The following is a 27,028-nucleotide window of genomic DNA, read 5'->3' on the forward strand; positions in this document are numbered from 1 at the left end:
TATCAAAAATTTGGTATAATTTTTAGAAAGAAAAAAATTATTTGTTTGTAAATAAAATATATATAAATTGTTCAAGATAAGCGTTTTCTCTTAGAATTGGTAGGATTGACGTTACAAACCTCGCAATCGACACCTATTGACGCTAAGTAATCAAGCCATAATATTTGTTTGGTGGATAATTTGTCACCAAATCCTTTGACTTCTGCAATCTAAATATAGATATGTTTTTTATTTTTGATTTAAAAAAATAAATAAAACCTTTCATAATTTTAATTAACAACTCCTTAAATCAAGACATATTATCATATTGTCAATAAAAAGCATCAAAACTAGATCCAAATTGTGAAGAACCCAGTTTGATTCAGAACAGTTGCCCAAAAAATAGGTTCGGTCCTAGTTCTAAAACGTCAAACAAATTTTGAAAAAAAAAAATAAATTTTTAAATTTTTTAAGGGTATTTGCATTTTCTCGGTATTAAAACCAGACCCAATTTTAATGAGTTTGAGCCGAGCTTAGGCCTAAAATTTTTTCATTTAAATTTAGGTTATTAAAACAGTTGCTAGCTTAAAAAAATATTGCAATTTTTTCTTCTAATAATAATTTTAAGTATTGCAAACAAAATGATTGATTAAATTATACTTAATGTTTATTTTCATTAAAACAATAAATTAAATTTTTGGATATCGGTTTGGGCAAAATTTATTAAACTTATTATGGGCTTGAGAATATTTTAAATATTAAATATAGGCCGGGCTGCGGCCTATAAGACATTTTTACTACGGGTCTGGGCCCTTATGAAGGTCTATGATTCACATATGTAACAGAAAGTATATAGAAAAGGATCGAAAGCTAATTGACCAAAATATATTCTCATTTTAATTCATTTATTATATATAAAACGATCACTTTAATATTGAAAGTGTTCTCGTTCCATAGGATTAAATCAGGGAACCCACTTCTATGATTCCTGTGATCTTTGATCAAAACTTCGGCAATGAGCGAAAATTTGTGGCAACCTAAGCATTTTAAAATGGTTAAAGCCGAATTTTTAGAGATAATCGGATCGTTACCGAATACGTCCCAATTGAGACCCGGGAATTGAACTGGCGCTATAAATATATAATATATTTTAAAAAAATCTCTGATTATTTCGTTAGTCACCAGTGTTTATCTGATTTGTCATTTGAATAAAAAAATATAACGAGGTTGCTACTAATAGACGCTATTTGAAAAGGTTTATTAAGTACTAATTTTAATCAACATAAGATATTTTTAATAAGTCACAAAAACTCAATTAATAAATTTTCGATGAAAATTCTAAGTAATTACTAGGCCAATGTGGGTTCAAATTTTTTCACCGTACCGATATTGATATTTCCATTTTATTTTTAAAAAAATCGAATTATGCAATTTATAAACTTTTTATTTCTGCAATTAAGATTAAAATGTGACAGTTTGTTAAAAGCTACTTTTAAAAGTAGCAAGCTATCGTTTTTTCAAAAAGGTAGCACGCTATTAGCTAATTTAGAATTTTTTAATATTTTTTTTCATCTCTATTTCCACAAATAAAAAATATGACTAAAATTTTAAAAATTACATAATTTATTTTTTATTGCATCTCAAAAAAATAGAGCTCAAAAAATTATTTAAAGTTTAAAAATTAACATAATGACGGAGTTAACCCAAATAATTACAAATATTTTTTGATATATGATATGGAATCATGTGGGATTCGGAATCCCAACGTGGGAATTCAAAATCTTGAATCCCTACGTTTTATTCGGGATCAAAATATTTAAAAAAAATATTCCGAATCCCAATGAAAAAAAAAATTTAATTACTTTTTCTTCTCTTTTTTGCGGCTGGCACCATATAATTAAAAGGCCAAAATAAGGGATTTAAAAAGAGAATTTAAAAAAAAGTAAATAATATAAAATTAAGGCATATAATGAATGAAAAGAGATGAGGTTAAGACTTTTTTGTTTTAAAAAATATTAATAAATACATTTATAAAAAATCCGATTTATTGCAACAATTTTCGTTGAACATTTAAGCAGGGACGGTTATGGTTTAGTATGTAAAAAATTATAATGGTTACGTTTTGGTTACGGTTCTTGAAAAGAAATTTATAAAGGTTCGGTTCAACTAATTATAAAGGTTTAGTTCATTACGGTTAGAAATTTTTTTTTTATTGAAATCATCTTCTAATTTATTTATATTATAAGCATCTATGAATTATATATAAAAAAAATATATAAGATTCAAAATAACTCATTTTTAAATATATTATTTGAACTTAGCCATTTCTACAGAAACTTGTGTTGCGGGAACTGCCAGTATTATAAGAGAACGTTTATATAATCTGGATATTCAAATTATTTCTCTATAATATAAAAACTGAACCGGTTTAACCGTTTTTTCTAAAGGTTCTACTCCTTCAAAAAATAATTATATTCGGTTACGGAAAAATAAATTTTTTTAAAAAAAATATTTAAGGAAATTTGGAATCTTTTTTTTTAAAAAACAATTAAATTATATTTTTTTGCCGCCTGGCTGGCACCATAAAATTTTATTTTTAGAGAATGATTATATGAACATTATAGTTACTCCTAAGACTTAAATTGTAAATTGTAACATTGCCAATATGACCCTTCCATAATCAAAACTTACTTAATCGGGCATGGGCTTTTTTCTGTCCCTTTTACTTCCCATGGGCGCGCACAGGTAACTGCGGCCTGCCCAAAAATCGTGAATGGTCCTCTTAATTATTTTCCCATTTTTTATCCCAGTTTGATGGGTTTTTTCATAAGAGAACCAAGCGTTGCTCTGTTGTATATATAACTTTTGCTATATGTACGACGTTTAGGGGCTAGTGCGCTTAATATCACGTAATATGTATTACTTTTATGCTTTAAAAATATTTTTTGTTTTCAAAAAATTTTTCTTTTTTTAAAAAGAGCTAAATTAAATTAGAAAATATGTATTTTAGTTATAAAATTGCAAATTTATATTTATAAAAAAAATTTGTTTACGTTCGATCACGCCCAGGAAAAATTTTGGGAAGGCCCGTCACGCCTAATAATTTAAAATTTATTCACACTCACGCCGTGACCCACCGTTACACGATGGGTCACGTGTAATTTCACGGCCCGCGCCTACCTCTATTCATTATTATTTAATTGTTTAGATAAATTTTTTTTTCATTGATAAAATGGTTAAATTATTAAGAAATGGATCATGGTATTAAGAAGTCTTGGCAGTATAGGAGGTAGTAAGAATTTATCATCTCTTATATTATGCCATGAGCAATTATTAAATAAGCATTTGTATTATTTTGGTTAATATTTTTAGGCATATTTTGAAATAGGTAAAATAATTTTATGACAAGAAATCACCTAATTTGCTAAACATGGACCAAAATTTATTAAAATGTAATAAGACCCCCATTTATTATTAAATTTAATATGTATACGGAATCACGAGGTCGAGTCCTATATCATAAACCAGAAATCACTTGGTTATGGAAGTAAAACAATAAAAGAATTAAATAAAAAAAATCCACTGGTCCCCGGGTAGGATTCACTCGTTCCCAAAAAAAATTCCCGAAAAAATAACATTTTGAAAAAAATATTAGATATATTTTTTTGAAATTTAAAACTACTATAAAACTAATAGAGCTGACTAGAATGAGATATTTGCTATTAAAAATGACAAAGTACTTTTAATTTTAATAAGGTTTGCTTTTTAAGGCTCGACAAGACACAGGTCTCCTCTAATGAATGAAAAGGGATAAGGTTAAGAAGACACTTTTATTTTTATAAATTTATATAAAATCTTTACATGAATATATATTTATAAAATAAAAAATTTATTTATTGCAACAGTTATGCAATGCATTATGGCATTTGGTTGAACATTTAAGTTTGTTCTTGAAACTTTCTCAACGTTTGTTCATGCAACCCATTTTGCAATTGCATAACGAAGTTTTTCCATAGTAACGTATCGTGAAGCTCCTAAATTATTTTAGCACTTGAAATAAAAAGTTAATATATTTTATTAGGAGTATATATTATTACTATAAAAATAGCTTAAATTACCTATGATTGATATATCTTTATTGGGAATTTCAAAATCATTCAATTTTATAGTTTCATATAAACCAGAAGCAATAAAGGGTGTTGAAATTTTTCCAGGACACGTTCCTACCCATATTTTATTTTTTCAATTTTTATTACTTTTCCTTCTAATTTTTATGACAAATATTAGTTCTATCTGTCCTATGGATAGGTAATAATACGTGATCACCTAATATAAAGTTATTTTGTCCTATTATTTGAGAATAAATAATGATTTGACGCCCACGATCATTTAAATAGGAAATAAAAGAAGGGGACTTTTTAAAATATTAGAAATACTTTTCCCAATATTATTGGTAGCACAACTATTTTTCCATATAATTTTATGGCCAACATTTTTTGAACATGTGCTATTAGTAATATTATGAACAATTTGAAAGCGCGATTTTTTGTTTGAAACATTTACTACAACGGTGAGGGTCCGAAGCAACTGCTTCTAAAAATTTGAATGGGAGTACTTTAAAAAAATTTTTTTTTATTATTTAATTCTTTTATTTTTTTACTTCCATAACCAAGTGATTTCTGGTTTATGATATAGGACTCGACCTCGTGATTCCGTATACATATTAAATTTAATAATAAATGGGAGATCTTATGACATTTTAATAAATTTTGGTCCATGTTTAGCAAATTAGGTTGATTTTTTGTCATAAAATTATTTTACCTATTTCAAAATATGTCTAAAAATATTAACCTAAATAATACAAATGCTTATTTAATAATTGCACATGGCATAATATAAGAGATGATAAATTCTTACTACCTCATATACTGCCAAGACTTCTTAATACCATGAAAGATCCATTTCTTAATAATTTAACCATTTTATCAATGAAAAAAAATTTTATCTAAACAATTAAATAATAATGTTTAGAGGTAGTCGCGGGCCGTGAAATTACACGTGACCCATCGTGTAACGGTGGGTCACTGAGTGAGTGTGAATAAATTTTAAATTATTAGGCGTGACGGGCCTTTCCAAAATTTTTCCTGGGCGTGATCGAACGTGAACAATTTTTTTTTATAAATATAAATTTGCAATTTTATAATTTAAATATATATTTTCTAATTTAATTTAGCTCTTTTTAAAAAAAGAAAAAATTTTTGAAAACAAAAAATATTTTTAAAGCATAAAAGTAATACATATTAAATATCTCTAAAAATAAAATTTTTTGGTGCCAGCCAGGCGGCATAAAAATATAATTTAATTGTTTTTTAAAAAAAAGATTTCGAATCCCCTTAACCCTTCAATACTCCGGTGGGGTGTAGGAAACCCCAGGCATGCTGGAAATGATATTGCATAAAAACGGTTAATTATCATGATCTGGATTCTTCAGTAGCTTCATCAAATATTAGAATCTATATTCCAAATTTCACATATTTTGGTTGAGTAGTTTTTAACATATAAGCATTTTGTGACTGCTTGGGGTTTGTGAGACCCCACCGGAGTAAATTTGTAATTTTTTTTTAAATTTTTTTTTTAAAACTTTTATAATTATAAATATATACCACTATATTATAAAATTTATTAAAACGAAATTCGAATATAACATATTTTGAATGAGATATATAAAATTGAAAACACAAATATTTTTTCTGGTGGAGTTATTTTATGTTTTCTCCAACAAACTCTTTCTATCATCTACTATGATTTTTGCAGATTCTGAAAGTAAATATAAAATATATAAATGTAATATTTTTTTTTGAGGTGATTTAGATAATATAATTAATAGTGAGGATGAAGATTTTATGTATGATAGTGATCATGATACACAATCTGAATTAGATGAAGAAGAAGATATATTAGCTAAAACAGATAATAAGTTTAAGTATTATTTAGGTAAATATAAAATCGTTTATCATATTTCTCTTTAAAATTAGCTAAAAATAAGGTTACTCAATGGAAAAAGGATTTTCCCAATCAGAGAATAAGAACTCGTCAGCAAAATATAGTTATTGATCAGCCAGGAGTAAAAGAATATAGGAAATTAGCTGACACTCCAGAAAAAGTTTTGACTTGTTCATAACACCAAAAATGATTGAAGAGATAATTTATCATACCAACCAAAAAATTAAAATTGTAAGTCAAAATTATAATCAATATGAAAGTTCTACAAAAGAAGTTGATATAACTGAATTCAAAGCATTATTGGGAATTCTTTATTTAGCTGGAATTTTTAAATCTAACCATCAAAATATGTCTGATTTATGGAAATCTGATGGGTTTGGAATTGATATATTTAGAGTAACAATGCCTCTTAAAAGATTCAGATTTCTAATTCATGCAATGAGATTTGATGACATACTAACAAGAGAAGAGAGAAAGGTGGTAGACAAAGCAACACACATTAGAAATATTTTTCAAGATTTTGTTGATATTTTGTCAAATATGCAAAATAAATTTATGTTTAGAACACATTAATATTTTATGTAACAAATGTTTTGATTGTCAAATTTAACATATTTCAATGTTCAATATTTTTTTTATATTTGAATTTATCAGTGTAATTTTTTTTAATATTGAAGAATAAAGATCCATGTTATGAATTATCAGGATTATATGATGGATAAATTATTTTTTTAATTTTTAATTTCCAATTTAAAAAAAGTAAGCTTTTTTTTATAAAATTTTGGCACAAATTATAATTAACCTCACCATCTTTAATCTAAACTTAAGAAATAAAAATAAATAAATATTTTATCAAGTTTAAGGTTAGTTCTATCTTATATTCAAATATTAAATCAAAATAATGAATATAACTGGACATATATACATTTAAAATTGGGGTCTATTAAACCCCACTACTAACGTCATTTTTTTCACCGGAGTATTGAAGGGTTAAATATTTTTTTTAAAAAAATTTATTTTTCCGTAACCGAATATAATTATTTTTTGAAGGAGTAAAAAGAACCTTTAGAAAAAACGGTTAAACCGGTTCATTTTTTATATTTTAGAGAAATAATTTGAATATCCAGAATTATATAAACGTTCTCTTATAGTACTGGCGGTTCCCGCAACACAAGTTTCTGTAGAAAGGGCTAAGTTCAAATAATATATTTAAAAATGAGTTATTTTGAATCTTATATATTTTTTTTATATATAATTCATAGATGCTTATAATATAAATAAATTAGAAGATGGTTTCAATAAAAAAAAAATTTCTAACCGTAATGAACTAAACCTTTATAATTAGTTGAACCGAACCTTAATAAATTTCTTTTCAAGAACCGTAACCAAAACGTAACCATTATAATTTTTTACATACTAAACCGTAACCGTCCTTGCTTAAATGTTCAACGAAAATTGTTGCAATAAATCGGATTTTTTATAAATATATTTATTAATATCTTTTAAAACAAAAAAGTCTCAACTTCATCTCTTTTCATTCATTATATGCCTTAATTTTATACTATTTACTTTTTTTTAAATTCTCTTTTTAAATCCCTTATTTTGGCCTTTTAATTATATGGTGCCAGCCGCAAGAAAAAGTAATTAAATTATTTTATTTTTTTTTCATGGGGATTCGGAATATTTTTTAAATATTTAAAAAAAATATATTTAAAACAAAAGATCCCGAATAAAACGTAGGGATTCAAGATCTTGAATCCCCACGTTGGGATTCCGAATCCCACATGATTACATATCCCAATACGACATATATATTATAATAATAACAATTTGTTTCTTTTAAACTATCCTAATTGTAGAAATAGTAATATTAAAATAATATATAATACGATTTTTTGCATAGAATATATAATTTTTTTATTACATTTGATTCAAAGATGAATTGTAAAAAATAACTAATACAAATATCGGATCGGTGTTAAATGAAGATAGGAAAACATATGATCATCGGTGAATACATGTGGATCAACACAGCCTTACTTATTACTAATAACATTATTCTAATCACAATGTATCTCAGTTTTTTCTGCTATATCAGGTAGTGCTGTTAAACGACTCGATTTGAGCCTATTTTTAAAAACGGCTAACTCAATGTTTTATTCAGAAAAATATTATGCAACTCATGGACGACACAAAGGTTTGGAACATCTATTAACGAAATTTAGAGGCTTTGACAAAATTTTCCTGGCTAAAATATTGAGTTAGCCGTTTTTAAAAATCGGCTCAAATCTAGCCGTTTAAAAACAATAATATAAGAAACATTATAATCTACTAAATCGTTTTTCTATATCATCTTTGTTGCAAATAGAATTTCATTGCGATGTAAATATAAGAATTCATCTGGTTCGAAAAAACAATCTGCAAAACTTATTATGCATGTTTAAGTTAAAAATTTTATAAAATATATCATTATATAGAATGAAACAACAACAAAAATAATTAATAACCTTTCAAAAGCAAATTTTATCCAAAAAATATAAAAGTTAATTGTACTTCCATATGATTTGCATACCGTAAAAGGTACATAAAAATATTTTTTCAAAATAATTAAAAATTTATTTAAAATTCATTATTTACCCCAATTATATTCTAACATACAAGGTAGGAGATATTTATCCTTTTTAGAAATATGAAGAATAGGGGAATGGAGTTATTAATCTGAAAAAAAATTTTTGGTTAACAATTATGTTTGAGGGAAGAGGGGAAGGGGGTTGATAAAATCGAAAATGGTTAAAATTCTAGTTCAAAATCAATGATGTAGCATGTTAACCGTTTATGGGTTAATAATCAATCATAAGTTCACCGATAATTTACCTAATCTGATCTCTTGATCATGTCCTTTCCGTGCATCGTTCGAATCATTATCGAATGTACCACGAAGTAAATCCCATCGAGATGACACAACATCGATTAAATAGCCCAACCTACCTGTTCCAACTTTTGATTTCTCCCCTTTTCCTATAATATCTTTTTGGCCATCAATAAAGGATTCAGTGATAACATCGGTTTTGATACCGAAATAAAGTTGACTATTTTTATTAGAAATAGCATTGATATTATCATCATCATTCGAATCGATTTTAACAACATGATTCGCGTTATTTTCTTGGTTAATGTCACAATTATTGTAATCACGCAGGTCAACATTTTTTGAATTCTTTTGATTTGGTTTTAAGTCGTCTATAATATCATCACCATCACAACTTTCACCGTTATTATTATATTTTTGACCTGTAGCGAGATTATTAAAATTAAAACTATTACGAATAACACAGTTACTTTTACAAAAACTGTCGTCATTTTGGCGTATTATATAAAGATTTGTATCATTTAAATCATGTTCCTCTCTCAAAAGTGCCAATTTAAGATCTATCTGCCGTTTCCTTCGCCTATAAAAAGAATCGTATTCCCAATCCAACGGGCACGTCTGAAACATATTCCTAAAAGTATCTGGGATATTTGGAGAGAAAATCTCATCCCAAAAATAAAGAAATGTCAAGGTAGAAAAAACGGATCCTTCCGCATGCACACCTAAAATATTAAAATCATACATTTAAAAAAAGGAGCCAAATATAACAAATTTAAGAAGATACGAAAAAATAGTATATATTCTTAAATCGAAATTAAACCCTGCAACAGAACTGTATTTGTAAGTTTAATCCAGTCGGATAATATTCCCGATTTTTTTTGTCTATGTCTGACCTAAATATACCCGATCATTTTTATTCACCTAAATTAAACAAAAAACTATCATGAATAAGTACAAAATAAAATGCGAAAATTAAGAAAAAATTAAATCAGAAAGTTATTATAATTTTGATAAAAGGAAAGTATATAAGGAGTGCCTCTAATTGAACTGATATCCCCTTTGTTTTGACAATAAATTTGTCATCTATAAATAATTCGAGAACTATGTTACCGGATCAGCAGAAAACCGGTGTGATGGTGGTAAACCAAACGCAGCTCGTATTATGGAAAATGCTGATTCTGTTGAAACACTCGCATTCAGCCAAGAAGACCGACCTGACACCCATAAAACAATTCGTCAAATCCCGAGAAACTGGCACTTTCTGCTGATCCGGTAGCACCAATGTTTGCAATCAATCGATTCAAGGCAATTTCCTTCAAAAGCCTTACGCCTCCATAATGTTTTTCTTGTTTAAAAAATTTATTCAAGTCATCTTTAATGAAAACCATTTATGTAAAGTTCAATAAAAAATTAAATTTTTACATGTGGGAAAGTTTGAATTTTGTTTGTCCAACTTTTAATGTGCATAAATTTGGACTTTGATAGAATTTGATGAAATTTTTAGAAAACATAGATAATTTATCCCTCTCTCAATCTGTAAAATTTTATGGAATTTTGACAGATTTATTGCCAAAACAAAAGGGTATCAGTTCAATTTGAACACTATCCCTGAATCCTTAACATTGATTCAATTTTATTTCTTAATTTGCGTATAATTAGATAAAAAAAATGATGATGAGAAATATATCTACGCTTGACGGCACTTATAGCTTTCATTCATACATCGGTAGCATCGCTAGGTGGGGCAGGGAAAAAAGTTCTGGCCACCATTTTTATATTATTTTTTGGGGGATATGGATTTTTTGTATGTAGCTAAATATAAATATAATTTACTCAGGGACTATGAATAACGGCCATTTTTGTTCCGTTTCGGAATGCGTTCCTAAAAATATCCAATTTTATTTCTCCATATATACCAATTTTTACATTATGCAGTATTAAAATATTTTCTAAAAGATTACCATTTATATTTGTTAGGTGGTGTTATATAAATTTGAGTGCCGAAAAACACCTCTCAAATATTGGTTACATATTTAAGGATGTATCCGATATTTTTTATCGGATCGTGCCAATATTTCATCTTTTTTAAATATCGGTTATCGGCTTATATTATAAAATTTTCTGATCTGATAAAATGGCGTCTTAATGTACAAATAATTGTATATTATAAAAATTTTATAAAAAAGATCAAAATCCATTTTAATTATCAATTAAAATATTTATTTCAATAATATATTAGTTTATTACTTATTATGCAAATAGATTAATTTTATTATATAAATAAGTGATTTATCAATAGAAATATTTTATATACTTTTAGATGAATATAATCTATAACTGATAATATAATTAATAAATGATTTAAATTATAGATATTATATTAATAAAAAGTATGAGAGATGAGCATGTATGCATTAAAAACGGTTTGACTAAGCTACAAATGCCTAGGTAAACTGCAAATTCTTAGTTAAAAATTGTTGATATATTCCTTATTAATTGGAATGAGATTCATTTTCTTATGATATAAATAACTTATAAAAATTAAATTATTAGATATGTTCAATAATAAAGGAATATACAATAATAGTTGTATTTCCTTTTATCCATAATAAATAATAGTTTTCTTTAATATAATTATATAAAAATAATTATAATTACATTTAAAATTTCAATAATATTGAATCCGCAATCCCTTGCACTGCAAGTTCTCTCGCGGACAGCAACCCCGCCATAAATCCATTAACAACTGCCCTCAAAAAGTTAATATCCCACCCACTCTTCAACCAGTGGGCCTTTCAAATGATATCCCTTATCACCTGGAGGAATGGTCTCCCGTTGATCTGGAACTACACTTGTGTCGATTTTGCAGATAAGCATTAGTGTTCATACCAATCGTTACCAAAACCTTAGGCAAGTTGAAAATGAGACTCTTAATTTTAGTAAAACCATAGGCAAAAAAAGGAGTCGCGACCCCAGCGAAGGATTCTACCTTCGTCTCTCGAATTCTACCGATCCAATTTCCTAAGCATTCACTCTTCTCTAGAGTGATATGTGCCTTTTTTAAGTTCTTTATAATGTTTTTTATATAAAATTTATACATAATTTTTTTTATATGTTCTTATTTATTTTTTTAAATATATTTTATTTTGATGTAGTTTATATTTGTATTTAATTTTAAAGTGAAATAGCTTAAAATAAATAATTTATTTAAAAAATATATATATTTATGAATGAACGATTATAATATAATTATGTAATAAAATACATTTTTAATATTATTTTTAGGAACGTTATAAAAGTGTCGGGGAATGTTCCCGTTTCTTTCAAGTTCCATAATTTTCCCTAATTCTGTTTCATATCCCTGAATTTCTTTTTTTTAAAACTATTTCCTCCAATCCAGACCAAGTTGAAACTAGTGACGTCACCGATTCTCATTATATCAAATTCAAATTACAAGAAAATTCAGAAATTTAAAGGGCGATATTTTCACGAGAAGAAAATACAAGAGTAATTTACGAGAAAAAACACGTCCAGCTCAGTCCAAATATTGAAAATATATCTAAGTTCGATTTTGGGATGACGCTTTAGACTACGTATAAGATTTTTACTATTTATAAAAATTCAAAACAATATAATTATCAAATCAAATAATTATGGTAAATAGATAGTCTTTGTCCAAAAATCTAAACAATTTCTTTAAAAAAACGAAAATAAAACGATACTGGTTGATCTAGGAAAGAGCAATGACTATCTAGACTTCAATCATTTGATCGGGTATAGATACAAATCAGCTAGTGACACATTTTAATTCCCCATAGAAAAAATTTACATTTAAAACTTTATAAAAACTTAATTTTTCAAAGTTTCATTTATGTATAAAAAAATTTCATACTAAATTAAAATGGCGTATCGCCAACTGATTTGTATTCAGCGACGCTTAAAATGTTTTTAATGTAAGAATCATCAGTCTTGGTAAATATTATATGTGATGCCGTACTGTATACATACCATGAGTAAATCCGTGTTCAAGGTAATGATTCAGGGCTAGATTTTCGACATTACATAGCGACGTGGGATTATCTTCTTCTTTCTCCTCTTGTTCATAATTTTTATGGACTAAACCACTTTTCTGCTGTGACGGGATTTGAGAGGTAGTAAAGAATATCGTTTTTCCTTGTGCGGAAGGTTTTGGAAAAACTTTGCCACATATTGTTATCTTGAGAAATATGCGATAATATAATGCGATATTTGACAGGAAGGGCCATTCACGAAAAAATTATTTAAGAATATATAAATTTTTGAAACTAAAAAAAATAAGGAAGATTATATTGCAACTTTTCATCATATGGGAACGAATGAGAGCAACTATTCGCAAGGTCACGAGTATGAGATTCAAGAGCAGTTAGAGGAAATGTTAATAAACGATCAGCAGCAACATTAGTTTGTATGTAAGTTTTATTTCCTTTTAATTATAATCTTCCATATTTTTTTTGGTTTAAAAAATTATATATATCCCTAATATATATTATATACTGTAAAAAAAATTATTATTAAGAAGGGTACTCCGAATAAAAGGGGACTTGTCAAATAATTGTATTTCATGTTTTGATTATTATTTGTTTTATATATTATTATTTTTTACGTGTACACATTTTTTATAGCACGGCACTTGATTTTTTTTTAAATTTAACATTTACAATAATAAGGGTTGAAAATTAAATATTGATCTTTATAAAAGACAGTAAATAGTTATAAACAAAAAATAACTAAATTTCATATTAAATTTAAATCATAGTCAAAATATTAAAGGAGTCTAAAACTTAATCCTACGAATAGTGTTTAGAAAACCTCACTTTAAGGCGCTTTTTAAAAAAATACTAAATAAAAATTTTCGCCAAAAAATATAAACTAAACCTCGTTTTCCAAAAGACAGCAAAATCTCGAGGCTTAGATTATTTTTGGCTAAAATCTTGATTTAGCAAGCGTCTAAGTTGAGGTTTTCATCAACACTTTACATATATCAAATTAAAGAATAACCTATTCGTTTTAATCATCCTTTGTCGCGTTCGCGAGTAGATTAGGGCACGTTAGCCCGAGGCACATAGGACCATCCATATCAATCAAATTGTAACATTTTGTACAATATATTTTTTAATATTTAATTTTTATTTTATAAATCATAAAATTTTAAATTTCAGTACTTCTCATGATTCTAGTGGTCCTATCTACCCTGTTTTGACTTGAAAATCAAAATATATTAAAAACTTTCTTTGACCAAAAAAAATTGAGAAACAAAGTTAGTCAGCTACCGTTTGATTGTTCATTGTTAAATATAATCTTGTAACATAATATTATATACACTTTATAATAACAAATATTCACCAAAAATAATAAAACAAAATAATCATTTAAAACTTTCTGGATCGCGTTGGTTTCGAGATCTGGCATAATGACGTATTCTTCGTTGCATTTTGGGCACAATTTTTTATATCTATCGTATAAAGATAACCTATGACCAGTTCTAGCTTGTGGATCTTCGAGCCCAGATTTGACGATCTTAATGGCCTTAATTATTTTTTTTTCAGAATAGAGATAAATGTGTATGTAAGATAAAAAAAATATCAGTTAATATTCACCAAAAGACAATTTAGTATACTCATTAGTCATTACTAACTATAGTTTTAGATTTGTAATTTATAAATCATTCAAATATGGTGGCCATGAATATAATAGTTAATCATAATTGGAGATATCGATATCCTTTATATTAATAATTTCAAATATTCTATAAAACATATTTACAGATTATCAAGAATATATTTTTTTATTAAAAACCATTAATAGGTCTGGCCATTTTATTGCCTTAATAAAAAAATAATAATTTCTTAATCTTATCAACAAAGTGTTTAGGGTTGGAACATTTTATAATATTATTCTTTTTTCTTTTTAGCAATTTGGTTTATTATTAAGTCACATTTTTTTCTAGGGGTAAGATATTTTTATACTTATCCTTTCAGTTTAGATTCCGAACGATTAAACAGAATGAAGCATTTTTTTCCTTTCTTTCTTTTCTTCTTTCTTACAGGTGAAAAGAATATAACCTAAAATCGAAATATGTTTTGTGACAAAAAAACCGCCAAAAACAAATCAACAAAAATTGCCAATTTAAAATTATATAAATATAATCAAAGAAATAGTTACAAACAAAATTTCCCTTTTTAAAAAAACGCAAAAAAGTGGATATTTTGGATTGTTTGTGCAAAGCCTACCAATAGACATAGTTTTAAAATATAAATAATTAAAATTATATTAAATCCCCTGAAACTCAACTTCGAGAAAATTACTAAAAGACGATATAAAATTTAATTATATTACTTCTTTCGGATTTCTGAGATGCTTTTCGGTGATAAGCGCCAATCTATTCCACCAATGACCTCTACGTTTAGTTGCTAAATGGCTATGACGTAATAAATGCCTAAGCAATTTTGTGGCCTTCTCGTATTTTTTGAGCTTTTGGAGAGATTCGGAGGCTAATGATTCCAGCCTTAGAAAGACCGAGTATGCCGAATATTTTCTGAGGTACTCGGGCATGGCAGATATTCGATCCAATTCCTGCCTTAGATTTTCACTGTCCTCCAATCCATTCATAATCGATAAAAATTTGTTTTTTAATCCAATTTCCGCTTCAGTTTGGTGGACCTTGACTTCTTCCACGATCGATACTTCGTTCGGGTCATCATCACTTTCCCTGATTGTTTCTTTTTTGATCAGAATTTTGCGTGTGGGTTTTTTATGGATTGCGGGCGATTTGGCAGGAAAATGCAGTTTAAAGTAGAGTTGGACTTGTCGTGTCAAGCTGGAAGCTTCCGGACATTCATAATGTTGAAGTAATATTACAATAGAATTTTGGTAAATTTTAACACATGATTCATAACGTTTCTTCTCAAAATGTTCCATACTTTCGGAATACATGTTTAAGAGTGATTGAAAATGGTGAAAAGATTCTCTGGATTCAAATATGACAGTGTTTAGGTTATGGTTTATTTGGTAAGATGGAAAGGTTAGTTTACCAGTCTTAGACAATAGCATTTGATAAAATATATTTTTTTTTTCTTCCATTTTTTCGTAGAGACTCGAGGGCAAAGAGTATAGTGTAAGCAATTTTAAAAATATCTGCATCGGTGTTTCAGATAGCCTGATACTTTGTCCTAACATTCTTAGGCATCTTTTAATATTAAAATAAATATAATGATATAAAATAAAGGTGATAAAAGAATTTGAGATTGTTGAGACTAGAGCCAGATATAGAATTAAACTATTTTGGTAAGATTTGATATGCACAGTTTCAATACACTTAAGACTCTTAGGAAAAATTTCAGACCCTTAATTCCTAAGATTTAATTTACTGTTAAGGATTTGAAAACAAATTTTTTAAAAAAATTTATATAAAATTTTTAATCTTCTTTAAATTTTTTTGGAATCTCATGTTATCAAACTCTATAAGAAAAAATTAAAAAGACTATATTTTACTTGTGAATTCATATATTTGTAGTGATAAAGTAGCATAAATAAATTTCTCCTAGTTTATATATTTCCTTTAATTTTTGAATTCCAAATATAAATATTTAAATATTATATTTTTTTATAAAGTTGCAAATACTACCTTTTAAAACTAGTAGCTATTATAATGTTACTTTTGAAGTAATGGTTAACCAATATGTATTTGCATACTTCATAGAATATAATATATAGTTTTAATTTTTTTTCTTCAATTTTTTAAAATCTATTTGATATAATTTCACCGTCTAAGTGCAATATTCATCAACTAGAGATTTTAATCAATTTTACCAATCATAAATAATTCAATTTATTTTATCATTTATAATTTTTTTCATAGAATAAATATATTTAAATAATGATAGATAAATGAATTTTGTGTTCTTGATATATCAAATTTGACCAATATCTATTAAATTTGGTCTTTTGGCGCTTTAGTTATTAAATTGGCACTCAATGTCTATACCTTTGCGGGTAATTTCATGACAAATCACCCAGCGTTTCAGATGACCATTTTAAAATGGATGAAACTTAGCATGAATGTTAAATTAATTGTATATTTTATAAAAAATCAAAATTTTTTCAAAAGGGTTTAAAATCTCAAATTATAAGATAAATATAGTCCAATGTCACAAATTATTATCATATTATATTCCTTAAAATAAATTAAAAATATTTTCAATTTAATTGTATTTCTGGTAAAGAAAAAAACATATTTTGAGAGGGGGCTTGTTTAATAATGAAACTCACCAAATTATTAAAATATTTAAAAATTTAAGTAGAAATTTTGATGAAGAAAATAATAATTTAAATTTTATTTAGTTTCTATATGAATAAAAAAAATTTTCAAATAAAAATATATGTACACATACAAGATGAGCTTCAACATTTTAAACGCCCTTTATAATTGATTTTTTTTTATGTAACATAAAAATCAATAAAATTTAAATTCTAATTTTCTCCATCAATATTTTTACCAATATTTTTACTTAAATATTTAAATTTTATTTATTTTTATTGTTATATATATATATTTTTTGTCATATAGACCTGTACACGGAAGTGCTGCCCAAATTTTTTCATAAATAGACTTATCGTATGAAAATGTTGTTTTTTCCCTCAAAGAGAAATAATTGAAGAAACCGTCGTATACTTGAATTATAATAAAGACTTAAATTTAATCTTATCGGAAATGAGTGTCTAAAAAGTGGTGGATGTATAGTATATGTGCATTATTGGACTATGCCATTGATATTATCTTTCTGTTGACATTACAAATAACCAAAATATTTTTTTTGAAGTTAATCATAAATATTTCATAACGCCTGTATGAAAAGCTAAAAATTTGTTAGGTGGTGGGTGATACAGTATAATATTTTTGGACATTGGTATTAATATGGATGTGTAGTTTAATATGGGGAAGAAGGATGAGAAGTCGCAATGTTAAAATAAACGGACAAACTTTGACAATTGAAGGACATAATGAGGAGGAAGATGGGAAAGGTAAAGTGATTACCAGTTCAAGAATTAAATCAAGGATGGACGGAGAGTGATGTAAATGAATTAGTCCATAAAGCGAGTCCTACAATGGTAAAATTTTAGAAATTCAAAGAGGACCAAGAGAGAATTCACAGGGAAGAAGAATGGAGACAGGATTTAGATTCTCGCGGAAAAGGGAAATGAGAATTTAAATTGTAATAATTGTGGAAAACAAGGCATGGTCCGGGATTGTCGGGAAACTAAATGTTTCGAATGTGGAAAATATGGACATATAGCCGTATTGTCAGGGTAACCGAGAAAAATTGCGTGTGCGAGTTGCGGAAGATTTGGTCACAATAAAGAGAAATGTAATACTGGAAATTATGACAACAGCGGGTTTTCCATATAGGAATGGGTCAAAATACTTCAAATGTGCGGACTATTGAGAGTGAGAAAAGTGAAAGGGTCATTTTACCTAATGTAGAAGAAACCGAAGAGCAAAATGTAGAGTGCTTTAGATGCCGAAAAAGGGGACATGTAGCGAAAGAATATGGGTATGATAGCGAAGAAAATACAAGGTTCCAGACGAGGAAATTAAAGGAGACACATGTAAAGTGTGTTCTCATGAAAAAATAAATGTAATGGGGTGTGTAATTTTTACAAGGTAAAGTACAAAAAAATAAGGGGATTGACAGTTCAGGTGGTGTTAAAGACGTTAAAAAATCTTTGGGCAAGGTTCGGAGTAGCTCGAGCGATAGTATCTGATGGATGTCCAGCCTTCATAAGTGAACAGTTCAAGTTATTTTGTACTAAAAACGGGGCGAGACACATTTTGGCGCCGTATCACCGGAGTTCGAATGGTCAGGCGGAGAGGATGGTGTCGGGTGTCAAAAAGTGGTTACGAAAATCAAAGTATGGAGGAGGGGAAATTTGGATAGCAGTGGCATATTAAAGGAGAACAATCTACGATAGAGAAGTATTTAGGGAGGCGAACCCAGATATTATTGTATTTATTAAAGAAAATAACCGCGTCAAGAAGTGAAAGAGGAGACGAGTGAGACATCTGGCAAGAGCGTCGTTTACCAATCCGATGGTTCTGGGTTCGAATCCCAGCAACATGGTTCTTTCTAATCCAACTTGGTATTTCCGTCCTTGGGGCGATGATATATAGGAGGCCCGACTCGACCACGTGATTCCGTTATAATATGTGTTAAATAATAAAGGTCTTATTAAATTTTAATAAATATTGGTCGGTAATTAGCAAATTAGGTTGGTATTTGAAAATTGCTATACATTGACTTGGCAATATCTATCATTAAATATCATATATGTGCAGGGTTGTCATATCTCTCCCCATCAGCGGGAGACTCCCGCTATTTTTTAGTTTACACGCAGACATCTCTCTCCCGCAAAATTACCGCAATTAAAAATCTTTTGCAAAAATCTACCGCAATTTTTTAATTTCTCCCGCTTAGTCAGTATAGGGGAGTATATCAACATCGATTGCAATACAAAAATATTCTCAAATAATAAATAATACAGATGCAATTACATTTGCGGAAATCGTATACATCTATCATGTAGTTCAACATTCACAGAGTTATATCATCACAATGTGGGTCGAATCTTTTTCTCATGATATTAAACGACTCCAATATAAGTGCAAACCTTACTTGTGACAGAACAAAAATGAGCAAGGCTATCACAAGTGTTTTAGTACCTGAATCCTAAAGGTCAATTCTAGACGATTTGAAAGATGGGCATCCATATGCAATTATAACAGATGCAACTAATAAGAGAAATATTAAAACATTTCCCTCGATCCTTCGCTATTTTAACAAGAATAAGAACATTTCAATAAAACTGTTAAAAATTTTTCCTCGGATAAAGAAAAATCCAACGATGTAGCTAGCCACATAATGGTAAATATAGCTGATTCAGGGTTATCATGATTTGCATGTCAGCTTTCTGTGCTGATAAGGACAGCTTTTATAATCTTTATTTAAGAAATATTTTTTTAAAGGTTTATAAAATTTTAAAATTCTATCGATGGCGGGTATTAGGAACATATCGCAACCAACATTGTGCTAACTTAATTCTGTAAATACACTCTGTTTTTACCAAATTCACTGAGGCGTTATCAGATCAGAAAACTGACATGCAATTTATTGATAATCTCGAATCTGCTATATTTATTATTATATGGTTAGCTATGTCTTTGGATTTTTCGCTATTCGAGGGGAAAAAATTTAATAGTTTTATTGAAAAGACCTTAATTTTGATGAAATAGCGGAGGATCAAGGGAAATATTTTAATATTTCCCTTATTAGATGCATCTATTAGAATTGCATATGTATGCCCATTTTTCAAATCATCAAAAATTGACCTTCTGGATTTAGGTCCTAAAAAATTGATGATAGCCTTGCTCATTTTTGTTTTACAACAAGTATAGTTTTCATTTATATTAGTTAGTTAAATATTATAAGAAAAAGATTCAACCAACATTGTGATCATAAGTATCTCTGTGAGTGATTACAATTGCCGCAACTGTAGTTTCATCTGTATTATTTTTATTTTTGGAGTACCTTATTATGTATTTAAACGTGATACGTGATAATTAAGCGACTATCCCTATAATGTTATACACACACTGTAGATTTCCAATTGCGGTCGTTTTGCGGGACATTCACATAAATATATTTTTAATTGTAAAATTAAAATCGTTTTTTTTATATAAAATTTTATCTTGTTTACATTCTTTTATATATAAAAAAGATCGTTGGTTTTTTTTTATAAATTAATATATTTTAATATATCAAGATGTTATTTTATTTTGTAAAATAGTTATTAACTTTGTATTTATATAAACTAAATAAAAAATAATAGGCGGATAATTAAGTCAATTCAAAATCCCCGGCCGCAAAAAATTTTTTTAGCAATTTTTATATTTCTACCGCAATTTTTATATTTCTCTCGCATAATACCAAATTTCTCCCGCAATTTGAAAATTTTGACCTGGCAACCCTGTATATGTGTACATATATTTATTTAAATTTCATTTAATTTTATGTTAGAAATATAAAAAATCAATTATAAAGGGTATTTAAAATGTTGAAGTCATCATGAAATTTTTTTTATTCACAAGTGTAATAAATTAATAAAATATTATTTATAGATATTATATATAAAAATAGAATAGAAAATTAATTAATATAAATTTGATGTTTGAAATAAATTGAAATATAAATTAGTAGTCGTATTGTTTATAAATTAGTAGTTGTATTACTACAAATGGCGACGATAAATGGAGAAAATAATTCCTTAAATGAAGATTCAAAAAAAAAATAGCGGATTTATCTACGATTAAATTTGATAAATTCGAGTTGGACACTTCAATCTCGAACGGGATATAGCCCTCGAAGTTCTTGGTATTCTCACATAATCAATTGAAATTAGCATAGCATATATTAACCTAAATAAATATGTCATATTATTATCGAAAAACCATTTGCATTATTAGCTCAATAGCTACAACCCAGCCCCCGTCTTGGAGTAATACTCCCCTAAAAAAGTAAAATAACTTAGGGTTTATCTGGACCAGAGCCGGGTAAGAGGACAGGCAATACCCCTCCTCCCTACGCCTTCGAGCCAAAATGTTATCATTATAACCGCTTGGGGGGAAAAATTCTTAAGGGGCTCAAATCTAGCCCTAAAGGACTCATCATTCACGTGGACGCTTCATCGACTCATATCGGTATCGCAGATGGAATCGACCGCTTCTCCTTCACGTTCGAGGAAGCCAAGCATGCCCTCGAAATACCGGGCCAATCAACCCACCACATAAATCAGAAGGAGCTATTAGCCATCTGGGTGGGTTGTAAATATGCAATGAATAAATACGGTACGGTAACCGGCGTTGGTCACTGACAGCCAGGTGGCTTACACCATAATCAAGAAGGGAGGATCCAGATCCCCAGCATGCGAGTTCTTGGTTACTAAAATCATGTTAGCAATCGGCTTCCTAAACTTCGTCCACCTGGCTCGGAACCTTACCTGGATAGCTACGGAAGCAAACTTGGCAGACCAACCCAGCAGAGCCTGGACGGGCAATGAGGAGGCACACAACATCTTGCACGATATCAATGTGGAGGGCTTACCCCCTATTGATCAAGCCTTCCCATTCATGAGAGCCTCTACGCCCCTCAGACTAGACGAGGAAATAGATGGGCAAAACATCATTATCCCCGAGGTAACAAACATCGACGCCCTGGAACAGGACTTCGACCCGGCCATATTCGACGATACCCTCAATCTAACAGACACCGACGAAACTATAGCCTCGGCAGTATTGTTAGCCAACGAGGAACAGCGAGCTTATGGTCCCGAGAAACATTAGCCCTTTATACCCACCTTCATATTAATCATATTATCAATTGAAATTAACATAGCATATATTAACCATGTAAATAAATATGTTATATTATTATCGAAAAACCATTTGCATTATTAGCTCAATAGCTACAACCCGGCCCCCGTCTTGGAGTAATACTCCCATAAAAAAGTAAAATAACTTAGGGTTTATCTGGACCAGAGCCGGGTAAAAGGACAGGCAATACCCCTCCTCCCTAGGCCTTCGAGCCAAAATATTATCATTATAACCGCTTAGGGGAAAAAATTCTTAAGGGGCTCAAATCTAGCCCTAAAGGACTAGTGAAATAAAGTCCTATACCTATAAATAGGTAGTCAAGGAAATAAACAATTGTTTTTTGATTAAATTCTACAAAATAAATTGTTTTATTTCTTGATCGTTGTGCCCCAAAAATTTTCCCCCCAAACGTCAATCATTGTTTTATCATTGTATTCGCTTTTATATATCAATCCGCGATATTATTATATAATTACTATTCGCCATTATTGTTCTGATATTATATACAAATATTAATAAAAACAGTTAGATGGCCCGGCGCGGCCTCAGGGCTCTCCAGTACCTTGTGTACTGGGGAGTCCTCTCAATGGGAAGCCAGTTTTCGGTTAAAAAACGTAAGCCCATCTGAATGTCAATATAAAGATATATTTTTAACATTTTTTGGCAATAAGAATATTGAGTTGGTGGACCGTTTTTGTTATCCTGATTCGATCGAAACTTTATCTTTTAAGGAAATTAAGTCAGTATGTTTTAAACTATTTAGACGTCAACAGCTTTTGCTTCTAGATTTGATTTAGTTAGATTACGGAGAACAACTGAAACCATAACTGAATTTGCAGATAAAATTGGAACAATTGGCAAGCGTTGTCATTATCTTAAAGATATTGACGAGCGTTTACGTGATCAGTTTATGGTTGGCATGGAAATACCGGGATTGAAAAGAGATCTTAGAGCTCTATATCCCGACGGTCTTGGTAGAGATAATAATGTACTGACTTTTCAATTTATTCTTGATCTGGCATTAGCTTCTGAGCGAGCAGATAAAGAAATGGCAAATAAAAATATGTCTGTTGTTAATAAAATAAATGATAATAATAGAAGAAATGATAATGATAATAATTATAAACATCCAATTAAAATGACGACTACATTTGATAAAGGCTATAATAAAGTCAAGTAAAATAATACATTTAATAAAGAGAATAATAAATACAAATATAATAATGATAAAGATTATAATAAACTTAAATGTTATAAATGTGGTTTTATTCATAACCGAGAAGTGAGATGCCCAGCTACAAATGCGGCATGTAATAAATGTAAAAAAATTGGTCATTTTGCAGTTTGCTGTAAATCAAAGAATTTAAATTATATAAGAGTGTCATCAAGTGATTCTATTCATAATATTTGGAGGATTCAACAAAATCGAGAGAATCGAGCAAAACTAACTGCAGAGATAAATGGGTTAAATGTTGAATTTGATTTTGACACTGGTGCAAGCGTCATTGATAGGAATTGATATATGGACAAGTATTGGGCGACCAAAAATTAGGCCAACAAGTCTATTGACTGCATATGGTGATCATCCGTTAGACGTCAAGGGCGAGACCCAAGTCAATGTTAGGATTGGATCTCAGACAAGGACCCTATCAGTGGTAATAATGAATACAACTGAGGTGCCTCTTTTCGGATTACCATGGATTATAGCATTCAATTTAGAAATGCCTCGTCAGGTTATGATTAAACAAGTACGCAATTTGGTCAACAATATTGAAAAAGGAAAATGTTGCATAACACTAGATTCTAGAATTCAAGATTTGATTAATAAACACCAAGAAATTTCGGAAGAGAATCAAGATTCTACACATGCTTTGGATATTCGAAGTATTAATTTGGATGATATGCAATTGTCAGAAAATATTCTACGAAAAGAGTTGAAGCAAGATTTAATATTAAAAAAAGTAGCAATACATATTCAACAAAGTTGGCGAAACTTTGATCGTCATAAAGATAAAGAAATAGTTAATTTTTATAATCGACGGGAAGAGCTTTCTGTCAATCGTGATATTATAGAATGGAATGGGAGATTGGTTATTCCTAATAAATTAAGAAATGATGTGTTAGGAATGATTCACCGGGGACATTCTGGGGAAAATGTAATGAAATCTATTTTTAGATTGTATTGTTGGTGGCCCAGATGTGATGTTGATATAGAAAATTTTATCAAAATATGTTCTGGATGCCAGAAAAATAGACCATGGTTAGAAGTTGATCTAATGCAAAATACCTCTGCTGATGCTATGATAAAACGACTAAATAAATGGTTTGCTAGGCTTGGAATACCCAAGTACATTGTGTAAGACAAAGGACCACGATTCTTATCTGGGCAATTCCGTAGGTATTGTGATTTAAATAACATACATCATATACGTTCGGCACCCTATCATCCAAAAACTAATAGATTAGCTGAACGTACAGTACGAACTTTGCAAGGTCGGTATTATGTGACGACACGAGAGATTCAATTAGCGTTCCCAAAGAAGCTATGACACAAGTTTTAACAACCTACCAATTGGGAGAGCATAGCTCCACAGGGAGATCTCCTAAAATTATGTTTGGGAGGCAATTGAAAACAAGTCTGGATTGGATCCGACCAAATGCCGAACAAGAAATAGTAAGGGCCAATGATAGACAAAGCCTTCATCATGATTTACATTCAATGGAAAGAGAATTTAAAATCTTAACCTATATGGTTATATAATGAAAATACCAATGGTTGGAGAGAGGGAGTAATTAAAGAAAGAATAGATTCTTATATTGTTGAATCTACCGGGAAAATTACGGAAGCATGCAGATCAGTTAAGAAATAGTTTAGTTATCCCAAATCATGAAAGTTCTTTGGAAGTTACAGAAATGGTTGTGCCAGTGAATGAAGCAAATACAAACACAAATATCACATTACGAATCTAACTTTAAAATGTTTGAAGGAAATGTAATAAATTAATAAAATATTATTTATAGATATTATATATAAAAATAGAATTGAATATTCTAAAATTAATTAATATAAATTAGATGTTTGAAATAAATTGAAATATAAATTAGTAGTATTACTACAACAAGGTTATAAAAACTAAATAAAATTTAAATTCATATTTTTACCTAAATATTTATATATATTAGTAATAAACATATTTTATGAGTTTCAACATTTCAAATTAGATCTTCTCATGATAATTTTTTTAGATTTATATAACATATACACTATATAACCTATATGTCTAGTTTCATTCATCTAAAAAGGGTCATCCAAAAATCACATTATTTCAGTCTATGCCATGGAATTGACCCTCTCTAGACTATATTTTCTTTTCAATAATTTATTTGCAATCATGCACTTTAATCAATTTAATCTAGCTAAATTGTAAAATATGTCATTTTTTCCAACTTGAATCTCTAATCCTCTAAAAAAAATTACCAACAGAAAACTTTTGTTTAAGGGTTATATTCATTTTATTTGGCCAACAAATTTTACTAAAGTCTAAAGGGGTCTGATAAAAGAATGCCATTAATTTGAATCACCAAGACAGCATTTTTCATAAAGATAAATTAATAAAAATTATGATAAAGAGGTATACATAGATTTATAAATGACATATAGAAGCACAATCATACTTTTTTAACAAACTAGATTTGAGTGATGTTGAAGAAGGAAAAATGGATGGTTTAGAACTAATCTTAATCAAATCATCTATCATTTTAGTCTTGTTTAAAGTTCCTTTGTTAAAAATAAAAGTTTGTCTATAAATAGTTTGAAGTTCTGGTGCTTGCAAGAGCTCTAGCAAAGTTTTTAGATCGATAAAAGAATCTTTTCCTTGTTCAAAGGCTAAAATATTAATGAAACAAAAAGTACATAAAATAAATTACCAATATCAAAAAAATTATGATCAGCTAGTATTTTGCAGCAATTCAATATATCAATATTTTTATAATTAATTTTTTTAATAAGAATCCATCTTCGCTTTCTTGAAAAAATTCTAAGATACAAAATTTGACAATCTTTGGATAGTTTATTAAAGTTTGTTGTTAATAATTTGTCATCTTCATTTAATAATTTGGAATCAAATTCATGTTTTAGAATGTAATTAATTATTTCTTTAAAAAATTCTAAAAAATATGGAATATGAGGCCCCTCATTATCTTGATCACCCGATAAATGAGATTTATTATTTGATTCCATAAATGTTTTAAATTCATCAAATTATAAATTACATCATGATTTTATATTTATTTAACTTGAATGATGTCAACATCACTTATGATGGGCACTATTAAACTACGAATCGGTATTTCAAAATTTTTTTATTTACATAATTATTTATTTAAAATTTCTATCATAATATTTAAAACATATAAAATTAAAAATAAGAATTGCGCAAATTAATGTTAAATTAAGATAAAAGTATGAAAATTTAGATTACTAAACTACAAATTGCCGTAATTAATGTTAAAATAAAATGAACTATGAACTGCCATAATTAATGTTCAATTATAATAACTAAACTACAAATTACCGTAATTAATACTGTAGTAATACCTACTACTAATTATAAACAATACGATTATTAATTTATATTTCAATTTATTGTTGACATCAAATTTTTATTGATTGTTTTTCGAATGTTCGATTCTATTTTAATATACAATATCTATAA

The 27,028-nt window shown here is 28.4% G+C and overlaps 1 protein-coding gene across 3 annotated transcripts; it reads right to left on the reverse strand.

The window, feature by feature from the left end:
- Positions 1–26,603, reverse strand: LOC135929309 (fanconi-associated nuclease 1-like). Of its 3 annotated transcripts, none has more exons than XM_065465835.1 (10): positions 26,241–26,603; positions 25,989–26,199; positions 18,915–19,112; positions 15,227–16,076; positions 14,267–14,416; positions 12,860–13,067; positions 9,322–9,573; positions 8,857–9,273; positions 907–1,109; positions 1–209 (listed from the first exon to the last, which is right to left on the reverse strand). In XM_065465835.1, the coding sequence occupies exons 1-10, from the start codon at positions 26,551–26,553 to the stop codon at positions 72–74; spliced, it is 2,940 nt and encodes a 979-aa protein (XP_065321907.1). In that variant the 5' UTR covers positions 26,554–26,603; the 3' UTR covers positions 1–71. The 3 variants fall into 3 exon arrangements, with proteins under 3 accessions (XP_065321907.1, XP_065321909.1, XP_065321908.1); XM_065465836.1 differs by having other exon boundaries at positions 50–209; positions 957–1,109; XM_065465837.1 differs by lacking the exon at positions 18,915–19,112.
- Positions 26,604–27,028: the final 425 nt, after the last annotated feature.

This window comes from Gordionus sp. m RMFG-2023, chromosome 5 (assembly GCF_954871325.1).
Source record: "Gordionus sp. m RMFG-2023 chromosome 5, tfGorSpeb1-WG-v2, whole genome shotgun sequence".
NCBI lineage: Eukaryota > Metazoa > Nematomorpha > Gordioida > Chordodea > Parachordodidae > Gordionus > Gordionus sp. m RMFG-2023.